Genomic DNA, 17543 nt, shown 5'->3' on the forward strand with positions numbered 1-17543 from the left:
CACGGTGTTACCAGAGCGTCCACAGCTATTGCCTGAGGATCTCTTGACCTGGCGCAATACCTGTCCAGTTTTTTGTTGAGGCGGGACGCCATCATATCCACCATTTGGTTTTTCCCAACGGTTCACAATCATGTGGAAGACTTCTGGATGAAGTCCCCACTCTCCCGGGTGTAAATCGTGTCTGCTGAGGAAGTCTGCTTCCCAGTTGTCCACTCCCGGAATGAATACTGCTGACAGTGCTATCACATGATCTTCCGCCCAGCGAAGAATCCTTGCAGCTTCTGCCATTGCTGTCCTGCTTCTTGTGCCGCCCTGTCTGTTTACGTGGGCGACTGCCGTGATGTTGTCCGACTGGATCAACACCGGCTGACCCTGAAGCAGGGGTTTTGCCAGACTTAGAGCATTGTAAATCGCTCTTAGCTCCAGTATATTTATGTGAAGAGACATCTCCAGGCTTGACCATACTCCCTGGAAGTTTCTTCCTTGTGTGACCGCTCCCCAGCCTCTCAGACTGGCATCCGTGGTCACCAGGACCCAGTCCTGTATGCCGAATCTGCGGCCCTCTAACAGATGAGCACTCTGCAACCACCACAGAAGAGACACCCTTGTCCGTGGCGATAAGGTTATCCGCTGATGCATCTGCAGATGCGATCCGGACCATTTGTCCAGCAGATCCCACTGAAAAGTTCGTGCGTGGAATCTGCCGAATGGAATCGCTTCGTAAGAAGCCACCATCTTTCCCAGGACTCTTGTGCATTGATGCACAGACACTGTCCCTGGTTTCAGGGGGTTCCTGACAAGTTCGGATAACTCCCTGGCTTTCTCCTCCGGAAGAAACACCTTTTTCTGAACCGTGTCCAGAATCATTCCCAGGAATAGCAGACGTGTCGTCGGGGTCAACTGAGATTTTGGAAAATTCAGAATCCACCCGTGTTGTTGCAGCACTAGTTGGGTTAGTGCTACTCCGTCTTCCAGCTGTTCTCTGGATCTTGCCCTTATCAGGAGATCGTCCAAGTAAGGGATAATTAATACGCCTCTTCTTCGTAGAAGGATCATCATTTCGGCCATTACCTTGGTAAAGACCCGAGGTGCCGTGGACAATCCAAACGGCAGCGTCTGAAACTGATAATGACAGTTTTGCACCACGAACCTGAGGTACCCTTGATGTGAAGGGCAAATTGGGACATGCAGGTAAGCGTCCTTTATGTCCAGGGACACCATAAAGTCCCCTTCTTCCAGATTCGCTATCACTGCTCTGAGTGACTCCATCTTGAACTTGAATTTTTGTATGTACAGGTTCAAAGATTTGAGATTTAGAATAGGTCTTACCGAGCCGTCCGGCTTCGGTACCACAAATAGCGTGGAGTAATACCCCTTTCCCTGTTGTAGGAGGGGTTCCTTGACTATCACCTGCTGAGCAAACAGCTTGTGAATGGCTTCCAATACCGTCGCCCTGTCTGAGGGAGACGTTGGCAAAGCAGACTTTAGGAACCGGCGAGGGGGAGACTTCTCGAATTCCAACCTGTAACCCTGAGATACTACCTGCAGAATCCAGGGGTCCACCTGTGAGCAAGCCCACTGTGCGCTGAAATTCTTGAGTCGACCCCCCACCGTTCCTGAGTCCGCTTGTAAGGCCCCAGCGTCATGCTGAGGGCTTTGCAGAACCCTGGGAGGGCTTCTGTTCCTGGGCAGGGGCTGCTTGCTGCCCTCTCTTACCCCTTCCTCTGCCCCGAGGCAGATATGACTGTCCTTTTGTCCGCTTGTTCTTATAGGAACGAAAGGACTGCGGCTGAAAAGACGGTGTCTTTTTCTGTTGGGAGGGGGTCTGAGGTAAAAAAGTGGATTTTCCGGCAGTTGCCGTAGCCACCAGATCCGATAGACCGACGCCAAATAATTCCTCCCCTTTATACGGCAATACTTCCATATGTCGTTTGGAATCCGCATCACCTGACCACTGTCGCGTCCATAAACTCCTTCTGGCAGATAGGGACATCGCATTTACTCTCGATGCCAGAGTGCAAATATCTCTCTGCGCATCTCGCATATAAAGGAAAGCATCCTTTAATTGCTCTATAGTCAATAAAATACTGTCCCTATCCAGGGTATCAATATTTTCAGTCAGGGAATCCAACCAGACGACCCCAGCACTGCACATCCAGGCTGAGGCGATGGCTGGTCGCAGTATAACACCAGTATGTGTGTATATACTTTTTAAGGTAGTTTCCAGCCTCCTATCCTTGAGGGCGGCCGTATCAGGAGACGGTAACGCCACTTGTTTTGATAAGCGTGTGAGCGCCTTATCCACCCTAGGAGGTGTTTCCCAGCGCGCCCTAACCTCTGGCGGGAAAGGGTATAATGCTAATAACTTTTTTGAAATTAGCATTTTTCTATCTGGGTTAACCCACGCTTCATCACATACATCATTTAATTGCTCTGATTCAGGAAAAACTACAGGTAGTTTTTTCACCCCCCACATAATATCCTTTTTGTGGTACTTGTAGTATCAGAGATATGCAAAGCCTCCTTCATTGCCGTGATCATATAACGTGTGGCCCTACTTGAAAATACGTTTGTTTCATCACCGTCGACACTAGATTCAGTGTCTGTGTCTGGGTCTGTGTCGACCGACTGAGGTAAAGGGCGCTTTACAGCCCCTGACGGTGTCTGAGACGCCTGGGCAGGTACTAACTGGTTTGCCGGCCGTCTCATGTCGTCAACTGATTTTTGTAATGTGCTGACATTATCACGTAATTCCATAAACAAAGCCATCCATTCCGGTGTCGACTCCCTGGGGGGTGACATCACCATTATCGGCAATTGCTCTGCCTCCACGCCAACATCGTCCTCATACATGTCGACACACACGTACCGACACACAGCAGACACACAGGGAATGCTCTTATCGAAGACAGGACCCCACTAGCCCTTTGGGGAGACAGAAGGAGAGTTTGCCAGCACACACCCAAGCGCTATAATATATATGGGAACAACCCTATATAAGTGTTGTTCCTTATAGCCGCTTAAATATATAAAAATATCGCCAAAATATGCCCCCCCTCTCTGTTTTACCCTGTTTCTGTAGTGCAGTGCAGGGGAGAGTCCTGGGAGCCTTCCTCACAGCGGAGCTGAGCAGGAAAATGGCGCTGTGTGCTGAGGAGAATAAGCCCCGCCCCCTATTCCGGCGGGCTTTTCTCCCGGAGTTTTAGACATTTGGCATGGGTTAAATACATACATATAGCCTCAATGGCTATATGTGATGTATTCTTTTGCCATAAAAGGTATTATATATTGCTGCCCAGAGCGCCCCCAGCAGCGCCCTGCACCCTCCGTGACCGTCTGGTGTGAAGTGTGTGACAACAATGGCGCACAGCTGCAGTGCTGTGCGCTACCTTCATGAAGACTGAAGAGCCTTCTGCCGCCTGTTTCCGGACCTTCAATCTTCAGCATCTGTAAGGGGGGTCGGCGGCGCGGCTCCGGGACGAACCCCAGGGTGAGACCTGTGTTCCGACTCCCTCTGGAGCTAATGGTGTCCAGTAGCCTAAGAATCCAATCCATCCTGCACGCAGGTGAGTTGAAATTCTCTCCCCTAAGTCCCTCGATGCAGTGAGCCTGTTGCCAGCAGGACTCACTGAAAATAAAAAACCTAAAAAACTTTTTCTAAGCAGCTCTTTAGGAGAGCCACCTAGATTGCACCCTGCTCGGACGGGCACAAAAACCTAACTGAGGCTTGGAGGAGGGTCATGGGGGGAGGAGCCAGTACACACCACCTGATCCTAAAGCTTTATTTTTGTGCCCTGTCTCCTGCGGAGCCGCTATTCCCCATGGTCCTGATGGAGTCCCCAGCATCCACTTAGGACGTTAGAGAAATATTAAAAAGCACCAATGTAATAAGAATTAAAGACCACTCTGATGTCTTCTTACACTGATTCTTATTTAATACACAAAGAAAAGACTTGAACAAACAGTATTTTTTCATTCTTTAAGGTGGTCCAAATGTGATTGCAGGAAAGATTTTGTTCAACCTACAGTATTTATTACCACTTTGGCGCACAGTACTGTACGTGCAGAGCACTTTCACAAAGCAGAAATCAGTCGCATGGACTCAGCGGACAAATAGCTGTGCTATAATTCTGTGGCCCTTACCCATTCAGCTGCTTGCAGTGACTGCTGAAATGTTGCCTCTATGATGCCTTTCCAAAACATCTGTAAATAAGTTACATAAATTACAAAATGAGACATTGCCAGTGTCATCTGTCAGCAAAGTAGAAAACTCCTTTAAAGTTTTACAGTAAGACATTTAGTGGGGTTTTTTGTTTAAATAATCTTTTAAATTTGGCTGTCCACTATACAGCTGCCTCAATTGCCTCATTATAGACACACCCATGGTTGCAAAGTATCTGCAGGAGAATGATCCTTAATTACATGTTGAGGTCTCACCATAAGAGGTAAGTTGGCTTGTAGACACAATCTAAAAGTGTGTGTAAGGTTTAGCAACCAGACTTTAAAAAAAAAAAAAATGGGCTCAAGCACCTTACATAATGTCGTCATCTCATCACTGACTGAACAGCCCACATCTTATGAATCTCTTTGGAAAGGGTACAATGGTCCTTATAGTAGAAAAACAGGGACTGGAGAGCCAAAGTACTAAGCGGGTATGGACAAAGGTCTACAGTCATTAGTTCGACCACTAACAGGGTCAAAAGGGCAACACATGGAAAGGTCGACATGACAAAAGGTAGACAGTAGGAAAGGTCGACATGACAAAAGGTAGACAGTAGGAAAGGACGACAGATTAAATAGGTCAACACATAAAAAGGTCGACACAACATTTTTATGTTTCTTGGTGTGAACTTCGTCGTTAAAGCACATGGAACCCGAATTAGTGTACCGCGCAATGCTTCGGGCAAGGGTTACTGTTCCCAATCATAGTCCAGGTGGATGGTATAGATTAAAAAGCTGTGTCGACCATTTGCACCTGTTGACTTTTTGTACCTGCCGCATTGTCGCATTGTTGACATTTTACATGTCGACCTATTGTCCACGTCAACTGAATGCATGTCGACCATTAGTGGTCAACCTAATTACTGACAACCTTTAAATTTTCGATCTAGAGCCCCGATACCGTACCAAGCCCTGTACCGCTTTCACATCGCTATACCGGGTTGCACCCGGGACTTGTGCACGGGTCCTACCCAGTGGAGACCCCTTTCAAACTGGCGGCACCAACCCGGCAAATTGCCAGGTTGGTGACATCAGCGGTGACGTGTGCGGAGGCAATCATTTCCAAGTGCCGTCTGTCCCTCTAACGCCACCTCTGCCTATACTGTGAACAGGTCCCTGGTCGCATCAACCCGGCAATCTGTTCACACTGCACCTGACCCGGTAGTAACCCAGTAATAACCCTGCTTTATTCCCAGGTTGAAATACCGGGTCAGGTGACCCGAGAATTCGGGTTTTACCCTTTTCACACCGCACCGGGTTATTTGTGCAGTGTGAAAGGGGTATTAGAGAGGTGTAGTACATCTCCACATGGGGATCTGACATTGTCATTCTCAGTACTATTTATTTCTCTGACGTCCTAGTGGATGCTGGGACTCCGTAAGGACCATGGGGAATAGCGGCTCCGCAGGAGACAGAGCACAAGAATAAAAGCTTTAGGATCAGGTGGTGTGCACTGGCTCCTCCCCCTATGACCCTCCTCCAAGCCTCAGTTAGATTTTTGTGCCCGAACGAGAAGGGTGCAGGCTAGGTGGCTCTCCTGAGCTGCTTAGAATAAAAGTGTATTTTAGGTTTTTTATTTTCAGTGAGTCCTGCTGGCAACAGGCTCACTGCATCGTGGGACTAAGGGGAGAAGAAGCGAACTCACCTGCGTGCAGAGTGGATTGGGCTTCTTAGGCTACTGGACATTAGCTCCAGAGGGACGATCACAGGTTCAGCCTGGATGGGTCCCGGAGCCGCGCCGCCGGCCCCCTTACAGAGCCAGAAGAGCGAAGAGGTCCGGTGAAATCGGCGGCAGAAGACGGTCCTGTCTTCAGACTAAGGTAGCGCACAGCACCGCAGCTGTGCGCCATTGCTCTCAGCACACTTCACACTCCGGTCACTGAGGGTGCAGGGCGCTGGGGTGGGAGCGCCCTGAGACGCAATATAAACAGATAATACCTTTGGTTGGCAAAAGAATACATCACATATAGCTCCTGGGCTATATGGATGTATTTTAACCCCTGCCATTTTTACAGAAAAGAGCGGGAGATAAGGACGTCGTGAAGGGGCGGAGCCTATCTCCTCAGCACACAAGCGCCATTTTCCCTCACAGCTCCGCTGGAAGGACGGCTCCCTGACTCTCCCCTGCAGACTTGCTACAGAATCAGGGTAAAAAAGAGAAGGGGGGGCACTATTGGCAGCTAAAAATAATATGAAAAGCAGCTATAAGGGAATAACACTTATATAAATTATCCCTGTATATATATATATAGCGCTTGGTGTGTGCTGGCAGACTCTCCCTCTGTCTCTCCAAAGGGCTAGTGGGGTCCTGTCCTCTATCAGAGCATTCCCGGTGTGTGTGCTGTGTGTCGGTACGTGTGTGTCGACATGTATGAGGAGGAAAATGATGTGGAGGCGGAGCAATTGCCTGGGTTAGTGATGTCACCCCCTAGGGAGTCGACACCTGACTGGATGATCGTATTTAAAGAATTAAGTGATAATGTCAGCACTTTGCAAAAAACGGTTGACGACATGAGACAGCCGGCAAATCAATTAGTGCCTGTCCAGGCGTCTCAGACACCGTCAAGGGCCCTAAAACACCCGTTACCTCAGTGGGTCGACACAGACCCAGACACAGATACTGAGTCTAGTGTCGACGGTGAGGAGACAAACGTAATGTCCAGTAGGGCCACACGTTACATGATCACGGCAATGAAGGAGGCATTGAACATTTCTGACACTACAAGTACCACAAAGAAGGGTATTATGTGGGGTGTGAAAATACTACCAATAGTTTTTCCTGAGTCAGATGAATTAAATGAGGTGTGTGATAAAGCGTGGGTTTCCCCCGACAAAAAACTGCTAATTTCTAAAAAATTATTGGCACTATATCCTTTCCCGTCAGAGGTTAGGACGCGTTGGGAAACACCCCCTAGGGTAGATAAGGCGCTCACACGTTTATCTAAACAAGTAGCGTTACCGTCTCCTGATACGGCCACCCTCAAAGAACCAGCTGATAGAAGGCTGGAAAATATCCTAAAAAGTATATACACACATACTGGTGTTATACTGCGACCAGCAATCGCTTCAGCCTGGATGTGCAGTGCTGGAGTCGCGTGGTCGGATTCCCTGACTGAAAATATTGATACCCTGGATAGGGACAATATATTGTTAACTATAGAGCATTTGAAGGATGCATTACTATATATGCGTGATGCACAGAGGGATATTTGCACCCTGGCATCAAGAGTAAGTGCTATGTCCATTTCTGCCAGAAGAGCGTTATGGACGCGACAGTGGTCAGGGGATGCGGATTCCAAACGACATATGGAAGTATTGCCGTATAAAGGGGAGGAGTTATTTGGGGCTGGTCTATCGGACCTGGTGGCCACGGCAACGGCTGGAAAGTCCACCTTTTTACCCCAGGTCACTTCACATCAGCAGAAAAAGACACCGTCTTTTCAAACTCAGTCCTTTCGTTCCCATAAGTACAAGCGAGCTAAAGGCCACTCCTTTCTGCCCCGGGGCAGAGGAAGAGGAAAAAGACTGCACCATGCAGCCGCTTCCCAGGAGCAGAAGCCCTCCCCTGCTTCTGCCAAGTCTTCAGCATGACGCTGGGGCTTTACATCTACAGGTAGTATCGCAGGGGTACAAACTGGAATTCGAGGCGTTTCCCCCTCGCCGATTCCTGAAGTCTGCTCTACCAAAGTCTCCCTCCGACAGGGAGGCAGTTTTGGAAGCCATTCACAAGCTGTATTCCCAGCAGGTGATAATCAAGGTACCCCTCCTACAACAGGGAAAGGGGTATTATTCCACGCTGTTTGTGGTACCGAAGCCGGACGGCTCGGTGAGACCAATTTTAAATCTGAAATCCTTGAACACTTACATAAAAAGGTTCAAATTCAAGATGGAATCACTCAGAGCGGTGATAGCAAACCTGGAAGAAGGGGACTATATGGTGTCTCTGGACATCAAAGATGCTTATCTCCACGTCCCAATCTACCCTTCTCACCAAGGGTACCTCAGGTTTGTAGTACAAAACTGTCATTATCAGTTTCAGACGCTGCCGTTTGGGTTGTCCACGGCACCTCGGGTCTTTACCAAGGTAATGGCCGAAATGATGATTCTTCTTCGAAGAAAAGGCATCTTAATTATCCCTTACTTGGACGATCTCCTGATAAGGGCAAGGTCCAGGGAACAGTTAGAAGTCGGAGTAGCACTATCTCAGGTAGTGTTACGTCAGCACGGGTGGATCCTAAATATTCCAAAATCGCAGCTGATTCCAACGACACGTCTACTGTTCCTAGGAATGATTCTGGACACAGTCCAGAAGAAGGTGTTTCTCCCGGAGGAGAAGGCCAGGGAGTTATCCGAGCTAGTCAGGAACCTCCTAAAACCAGGCCAGGTGTCAGTGCATCAGTGCACGAGGGTCCTGGGAAAAATGGTGGCTTCTTACGAAGCGATTCCATTCGGCAGATTCCACGCAAGAACTTTTCAGTGGGATCTGCTGGACAAATGGTCCGGATCGCATCTTCAGATGCATCAGCGGATAACCCTGTCGCCAAGGACAAGGGTGTCTCTTCTGTGGTGGCTGCAGAGTGCTCATCTTCTAGAGGGCCGCAGATTTGGCATTCAGGATTGGATCCTGGTGACCACGGATGCAAGCCTGAGAGGCTGGGGAGCAGTCACACAGGGAAGAAATTTCCAGGGCTTGTGGTCAAGCATGGAAACATCTCTTCATATAAACATTCTGGAACTAAGGGCCATTTACAATGCCCTAAGTCAAGCGAAACCCCTGCTTCAGGGTCAGGCGGTATTGATCCAATCGGACAACATCACGTCAGTCGCCCACGTAAACAGACAGGGCGGCACGAGAAGCAGGAGGGCAATGGCAGAAGCTGCAAGGATTCTTCGCTGGGCAGAAAATCATGTGATAGCACTGTCAGCAGTGTTCATTCCGGGAGTGGACAACTGGGAAGCAGACTTCCTCAGCAGACACGACCTCCACCCGGGAGAGTGGGGACTTCACCCAGAAGTCTTCCACCTGATAGTAAACCGTTGGGAAGAACCAAAGGTGGACATGATGGCGTCCCGTCTAAACAAAAAACTAGACAGATATTGCGCCAGGTCAAGGGACCCTCAGGCAATAGCGGTGGACGCTCTGGTAACGCCGTGGGTGTACCAGTCAGTGTATGTGTTCCCTCCTCTGCCTCTCATACCAAAAGTACTGAGAATCATAAGAAGGAGAGGAGTAAGAACTATACTCGTGGTTCCGGATTGGCCAAGAAGGACTTGGTACCCGGAACTTCAAGAGATGCTCACGGACGAACCGTGGCCTCTACCTCTGAGAAAGGACCTGCTCCAGCAGGGGCCTTGTCTGTTCCAAGACTTACCGCGGCTGCGTTTGACGGCATGGCGGTTGAACGCCGGATCCTGAGGGAAAAAGGCATTCCAGATGAAGTCATCCCTACCCTGGTCAAGGCCAGGAAGGACGTAACTGCAAAACATTATCACCGCATTTGGCGAAAATATGTTGCGTGGTGTGAGGCCAAGAAGGCCCCTACAGAGGAATTTCAACTGGGTCGTTTCCTCCATTTCCTGCAAACAGGACTATCTATGGGCCTAAAATTAGGGTCCATTAAGGTTCAAATTTCGGCCCTGTCGATTTTCTTCCAGAAAGAACTGGCTTCAGTGCCTGAAGTTCAGACATTTGTAAAAGGGGTACTGCATATACAGCCTCCTTGTGTGCCTCCAGTGGCACCTTGGGATCTCAATGTTGTGTTGAGTTTCCTAAAGTCACATTGGTTTGAACCACTCACCACTGTGGACTTCAAATATCTCACATGGAAGGTGACGATGCTGTTAGCCCTGGCTTCAGCCAGGCGTGTGTCAGAATTGGCGGCTTTATCATATAAAAGCCCTTACTTAATTTTTCATTCTGACAGGGCAGAATTGAGGACTCGTCCTCAATTTCTACCTAAGGTGGTTTCTGCATTTCACATGAACCAACCTATTGTGGTACCTGCGGCTACTAGGGACTTGGAGGACTCCAAGTTGCTTGACGTTGTCAGGGCCCTGAAAATATATGTTTCCAGGACGGCTGGAGTCAGAAAATCTGACTCGCTGTTTATCCTGTATGCACCTAACAAGCTGGGTGCTCCTGCTTCTAAGCAGACGATTGCTCGTTGGATTTGTAGTACAATTCAGCTTGCACATTCTGTGGCAGGCCTGCCACAGCCAAAATCGGTAAAAGCCCATTCCACAAGGAAAGTGGGCTCATCTTGGGCGGCTGCCCGAGGGGTCTCGGCTTTACAACTTTGCCGAGCAGCTACTTGGTCAGGGGCAAACACGTTTGCTAAATTCTACAAATTTGATACCCTGGCTGAGGAGGACCTGGAGTTCTCTCATTCGGTGCTGCAGAGTCATCCGCACTCTCCCGCCCGTTTGGGAGCTTTGGTATAATCCCCATGGTCCTTACGGAGTCCCAGCATCCACTAGGACGTCAGAGAAAATAAGATTTTACTTACCGATAAATCTATTTCTCGTAGTCCGTAGTGGATGCTGGGCGCCCATCCCAAGTGCGGATTGTCTGCAATACTTGTACATAGTTATTGTTACAAAAATTTGGGTTATTATTGTTGTGAGCCATCTTTTCAGAGGCTCCTTTTCGTTTTATCATACTGTTAACTGGGTTCAGATCACGAGTTGTACGGTGTGATTGGTGTGGCTGGTATGAGTCTTAACCGGGATTCAATATCCTTCCTTATTATGTACGCTCGTCCGGGCACAGTATCCTAACTGAGGCTTGGAGGAGGGTCATAGGGGGAGGAGCCAGTGCACACCACCTGATCCTAAAGCTTTTATTCTTGTGCCCTGTCTCCTGCGGAGCCGCTATTCCCCATGGTCCTTACGGAGTCCCAGCATCCACTACGGACTACGAGAAATAGATTTATCGGTAAGTAAAATCTTATTTTATTTTTTAAATTGTCATTTTTAATTCTCAAGACTACAGTACAGTAGTCACAGAAGCGGGAAGACATCAGTGACATCATTGCAAATAATATACCGTTTTCTATAGAAAATAAAGCATTGGTAATATTACTAGTAGCAGAATACAGTGTACAGTATGTAAGTATTCTGCAACAGTTGCTAGAATGATTCCTTTCATGTAGCCTTGCATTGTATGTGAGAGTAGAGAAATTATGGTTGGAAATATAGAGGTGATTGATATCGGGATGGTAGATTGCCCTACCCCCAATTCTTGACAAACCTCTGCAGCTGGGACTACATGCTAATAAAATGTTAACTGTTCTGGCCATCCTAAGAGAAGGACGTCCTTGGCACGAAAACCCTTTATATCCAAAAAGACAAGCATGTGTACCATTCATTTCCACTCTTTGCCTTTAAATTGGTGTCTTTCCCTATTTTCTTTCTTTTTTTTTCCACTGAACTGAGTCTTGAAATATTCTTTTGAGTAATATTCATCTTTCCCAGATGCCAGGCAATGAGGGATTTGTGCCTCCCCTCAAACCCCCCACCTCCCACCCCTCTTTCTCCTCTTCTGTAATTCTGTTTTTTCCACACTGGGTGACTTTTTCTCTCAGCATTATGAAGGGAGATGTTGGAGGATGGATATGAAAATATGAAATCATAAACTCCCCTTAATGCACATGAAGCTGTTCCTCACCAACCAGATACTATTTTGTTTTCTGGGTGCTCAGGAGTTGGGGGTAGTAAAGAAAAGAGGGTTGTGCATATTATTTTCTGTAGTGAAGCTTGATTTGGACAACCTACTGTAGTGACTTCTAAAAGTGACGAGTGGGCTTTATATTTTGCACTCTAAAAAATGTAATTAGTCGGCATTAGTGCTTCAACATCTGTATATTAGCACACTCTTTCTCTACATGCTGGAAGCCATATTGGACCATGTGACCACAGTAAATGCAAAAGTCATACAAAAAAAATCAAACTCTTCCAACAAATAGTCATAAACAAATAGATCACTGACCAGTATTCCAAAGACAAATATAATAAACAGCACCACAATTCTAAGGGATTTTACAGTACTCCAGTGATTATTATGGTAAAATGGGAACGATGCTATAGGGGTGGATACTTTTTCTAGCCACTGTAAAGGCTGTTTATATTAGCATCATCTGTGCATTATAAGCAGTATCTTTACTGTAGGTGTACTGAACAAATACAATTTGGTTTGGTTCATCTTCAGACAGGTTCATTGTTGGTCCATGTCCTTCTGCATATTTTAATAAATCTATGTTTTGCTGTGTACATTTCTGCAACCTTTATTTTATAAACATTGCTTTAGGTTTCAGGCTTCCTTTAGTTATTTTTGACCAAGGGGCATATTTATCATACAATATTTGTGAAATATTCCCCAGAAACAGACAATTTTGGCGTTTACCCGCACATATTAAGGTTCCCCCAAATGTACCATGGAAGGATTGTAGCAGATATCTTCAATATCTGCCACGGTCCCTGTATATTTCTGTGGGGGCAGCTATGTAGTTGGATTTACCAAGCTCCAGAGCTTGTTTTGCAAACTGTTCCATGTTCCGGCTGCATGTTCATTGGCTGTGTAGGACCCGAACCAGGAGGCAGTGTGATAGCGTTATGTTATCACACTGCTTCCAGCTCTTTGCCATGACAGGCTCTTATTAGAACCCATCTACTGGCAAGAGAGAGAGAGAGTACATTTTAGTGAAAATATTTATTTTCACTTTGCAAATTTACTAATTTAATTTGATTGTGGTAACTGCCCCCAAGTGCTTTATACTATACAGCATCTTATTTGTTGATCTTTTATTAGGCCCAGAATTGCTGTATGGATCCAGTGCTCAGGGAAGAGCTATTTAATAATAAAAATAATAAAAAAAATAACCGGACTCTGGGTCGACACCCATTGGTCAACAGTGTCTAGGTCGACACTAGAAATAGGTTGACACTGCCATTAGGCCGACATGAACAAGGTCGACATGAGTTTTTCAAATTTTTGGGTGGTCTTTTTCATACTGTACAATCCACGTGTACTACGATGGGGAACGGTAACCTGTGCCGAGTGCAGCGAGGCACCTTGCCCGCACCATGGCGAGCAAAGTGAGACATGCAAGTGGACGTGGTGCACTAATTGGGGTTCCCGGTCACTTGACGGAGAAAACGACACCAAAAAAAACATAGAAAACTCATGTTGACCTGTTTTCATGTCGACCTTGTTTATGTCGATCGTATAGCCGTGTTGACCTATTTCTAGTGTCGACCTAGCCACTGTCGACCAATGGTTGTCAACATAATGGGTGTCGACCTAATTGGTGTCGACCCTGAGTCCCTTACCCATCCCAAGTGAGATACACAAGTGTTCCTAATGTGTAATGATGCCAAAGCATCACTAACAACAAATGAAAACATTAATTAAATTAATTTATTAAATTATTAAACACTAGTACAATTATAATTTACAGAAGTTTACATAGATTAGCAACACTCGTTACTTACATGCTTTATTGCACTTTACCTCTGTAGATATACATGCCACATCTGCACAAATACTTTATGCAGTGATCACTGCGGTAATACATACAGCCAGGTGATCGGCATGTCCCTCTGTGGCATCTGTATTCAGCATTCAAATCTCCCAGGCACAACTCTGTATAAGATACTGTGATATTACCGTTATGTCACTGCAGCAGCAATATATCTTATATTGCTATGCCAGGGTGCTGTAATTGCAGAGATCATAAGCGTGCATATATGTATTTAGTCCTAATCATAACTTTCAACCGTTTCCCAGAAGCGGTTGTATATTGGCCGTGGAATTGTGGTAATAGGACACGTAATTACAACAGGACGCGGAACAAGGGGAATTCCTCGTGGTTGAGGAAATATCTGGCTCATCGGAATTATCTGATTAATACTCTGAATCCCACGCCCCGTCACCTGTTGTGCTGGAGAGGTTACAATTTGGCACCATGCCCTCTGAATGACCATTTAAACGCTGAAGTATTAGAATGAGCCCTTGTTGAAAGAATGCATTGCACAGGGTTTAATTGGGTAGCAATATGACATTATATCTCATTCTGTTACTACTATCCAAATCACAGATCCATCCAATGGTCCTGACATTCCAACAAGTTGTTTCCTGGAACAATTCAGACCATGTGACCATTACAGACAGCTGGCTCTATCTGTCTAGCAGCACTAACAATGGGTGCTGTCCCATGCATTGTTATGCCTATGGCTTCTTGCAGGCACACATGGCCTTTGCCCTGATACTGTGTCCTCACAGGGGAGTTTCTCTGTTTTTTTTTTTTAAATCTTGGCGGCATGTTACACTCAACACAAGGAAATGGCATAGTAAGCACCCAGTGTACAGTAACACGTCAGTCATTTGATCTGGCTTTATCAATCCTGTATCCCTTTAGTTAGGTGTATGAGTGACGGGCGCTTTAGGAAAGGAGGGGGCACGTGGGCAAACTCCGGGTGGGCCCCCTCCTCTCCACACCGCTGTAGGCTCCAGCATTGTGCCAGAGTCTACTGCGCATGCGCAGGTCTCCAGAAACATGGCGTCCGCCATGGTCCGGAGACAATTTTGTGTATGATTTTTGCCGTGGTTGCTGTAGCTACAGCAGCTGCAGCACCCGTTGCGGGTCTCTGGAAAGGTAAGTATTAAAACAACATCTGTGCAATGTGTGCAGTGTGGGCCGCCTCTGGACCCAGGGGCCTGTGTGCGCCCATGATAGAAACGCCACTAGTGAGTGACATATGCAGGTCCACTCCACCAAATAACATTTGTGTGTGACTAGTGCGAGTTGATTATTTTATTTGCAAAGTTTAGTTCATTGTGAGACAAAAGGTGGCTGGATGCACTTTAATAACCTCATAATGTTCTCAAGATCTCAGATGTTGCTTGAACTGAAAAACAAGTGCTTTAGTTAATGGTGTATGACATAACTAAAACATCTCTCTCTCTCTCTCTCTCTCTCTCTCTCTCTCTCTTCCTACAGCCATGTTGGTGGTTATCGTTTTACTCTTCATTGCCATAGTAGTGGTGGCAGTTTGGCCAAGTAAATAACCAAGTGGGTGAGGAACCGCTTCTACATTCCCAGCAGCAATGGCCCCTTACTACCTATCCTGCCAGTCTGGTGAGAGGTTGTAGCAAACAGGAACTTTGTTTTCTTACACAGATTTTATAACATGTTAAAGGGCTTAAAACCCAATATAATTCACCCATAACCACCTTCTTTGTCTACACTGGGTGCCTCCTGGTCACTGATGCACAATAACGATGAGCTTGTGAATGAAGCTTTGTCAGTTTTTCCCCATTTGTAAAATGTACCATGCCACCTGGTCTTAGGCGGGAGAAAGCCATCCGGCTATAAACTCCATCATAAACTCCGTCGCAGAGGAACCTGGCAGTGAATCGGTTACAGTCTGGTCTTTTCTTTCTCTTCAACGGCTGCAATAACTTAGTACGTTTCAAAATAATATATACGAAGTGCATATAAATATCCACAGACTCGCAAGGCCGACGCCCATCCATTTGCAGACCTGCGTGACATGGAGTTACCTGAAAACAGCTGTTTTATACTTGCTAACGACCAAGTGAATCTCTCAGCTCTGTATTAGGCATTTAGCTGTACAGAGGGGAAAAAAAAGTATAATAAAATTTGGGAACATACAGATACAAGAAGATAGAGCAGCCCTGTGCTTGGGCCCTTCTTAGGTTAATGGATGCCATGTCATTCATATCTAAACTACTGGCTTCATATGTAAGATGGAGAAAAGAAAAAAAACCTCAGGAGTAATTTGGTTTTCTAAAATGCTTTTACCTGCAGCTGGAACACGTAGATGCGGAACTGTAGGTAGCCCCAATGTCTCCACAGCAAAAGCCTTCCTGATGCCACGTTGTGTGCATATTATTCAATTGCAAAGGAAATATCTGTTTTTTCATCATTTTTGATTTTGTAAACATAATACCTTAGTACTAGGCCACAAACGCATTGTAAAGTGCAAGCATCAGTTACTTTTCAATAAAAATAACTTGTCAAGTACATTATTCTGGGAAATAGCAATGCCCAGTTCTGTTATAGTATTATGTGAACATGTGAACACGTTTCTATCATAATGTGACCCTGGTCATTTTCTGTCCTGTCCTAAAAATCAGGTATTTCAATATCACCTAAGAACGGAACAGTTCCTATACACGTGCATAACTAGACGCTCCGAGAGACTGCTCACCCCCAAAACAGTCTGTAGAGTAGTGGTTTTCCCAAGGCTCACATTGTTTGAGTAGTTCCATATGGAATACACATCGCGGGCAATTTATAAGCATCCACATACATTTCTCAACAATCTTCAGCTGACAAATCCAACACTGTGAAATGAAAAACCTGTTGAGTTGAAGAAAAAAGGAAAAGGGGGGGAAATGTTATAACAGAAGTGTTTTAAGATGTAGCCAAAATTATAAGCAGGAGTGCACGCTGGATTCTTAATACAATTAATTAAAGTAACTCGCTATGAACCTTGTTGCATGTAGTAATAATATTATAGAGACTGTGTTTGTTAACTATGTTGCTGCCTCATAAGATGTGTTTATTTATTTTATTTCTTTAGTATATACGTTTGCAAACACTTCCTGTCATTGTTATTCTGGGGCCTGTTTAATGTGCACAAATATGGTGTAGCCTATAGTAGCCAATTAAGTTGTATGTGGTATTTTTCTAGTACTGTTAATGAATAAAGATTAATATTTTATTGGTTGCTATGGGATACAGGACCCCACATCACTATGTAGTTTAATAAGCCTTGTGTGCACGCCCTCTCATTTTTATTTGCCTAGAACTGATATGAAGCTTAGGTTCTACATTATAGTTTAGTACCATTCCCTACTCTATTGATTCCTAGCTGTATGTGCTAATACGGAGAGTATTGTCTAGAGACAAGATAGGGGGACAGTAAGAGTTCAGAGCTCAAGACAATACATACAGTACAAAGAAGTATTCAAAGTATGTGGATTTCCTTTTATAGATTGTCTAAAATTATAGAGTAGTATTTAAAGAGTAATCTAGTAAGTGTAATATCATGGATAACCCCCAAGTGTCATACTTATGGCAAACCAAATTTATAGTCCCTATGAATACCACTTATCTCAATTGAAAACTATAGTGTAATTCACTGGGGTGTAGTATGGTATGCCGGCGGCCGGCTCCCGGCGACCAGCATAACGGTGCCGGGAGGCCGTCCGCCGGCATACCAACAGCGTGGCGAGCACAAATGAGCCCCTTGCGGACTCGCTGCGGTCACGGTAGCGCACCACTCTATTTTATTCT

General features: G+C 45.9%; 1 protein-coding gene across 1 annotated transcript in view; it reads left to right on the top strand.

The window, feature by feature from the left end:
* Positions 1 to 16976, top strand: part of STX8 (syntaxin 8) — a 415577-nt gene extending 398601 nt beyond the window's left edge. The window contains exon 8 of the mRNA XM_063961043.1: positions 15219 to 16976. Coding sequence (XP_063817113.1) covers positions 15219 to 15286 — 68 coding nt within the window. The 3' untranslated portion in view covers positions 15287 to 16976. The remainder of the gene's footprint in view (positions 1 to 15218) is intronic.
* The last annotated feature ends 567 nt before the right edge of the window (positions 16977 to 17543 follow it).

Source organism: Pseudophryne corroboree, chromosome 3 (assembly GCF_028390025.1).
Source record: "Pseudophryne corroboree isolate aPseCor3 chromosome 3, aPseCor3.hap2, whole genome shotgun sequence".
Classification (NCBI taxonomy): domain Eukaryota; kingdom Metazoa; phylum Chordata; class Amphibia; order Anura; family Myobatrachidae; genus Pseudophryne; species Pseudophryne corroboree.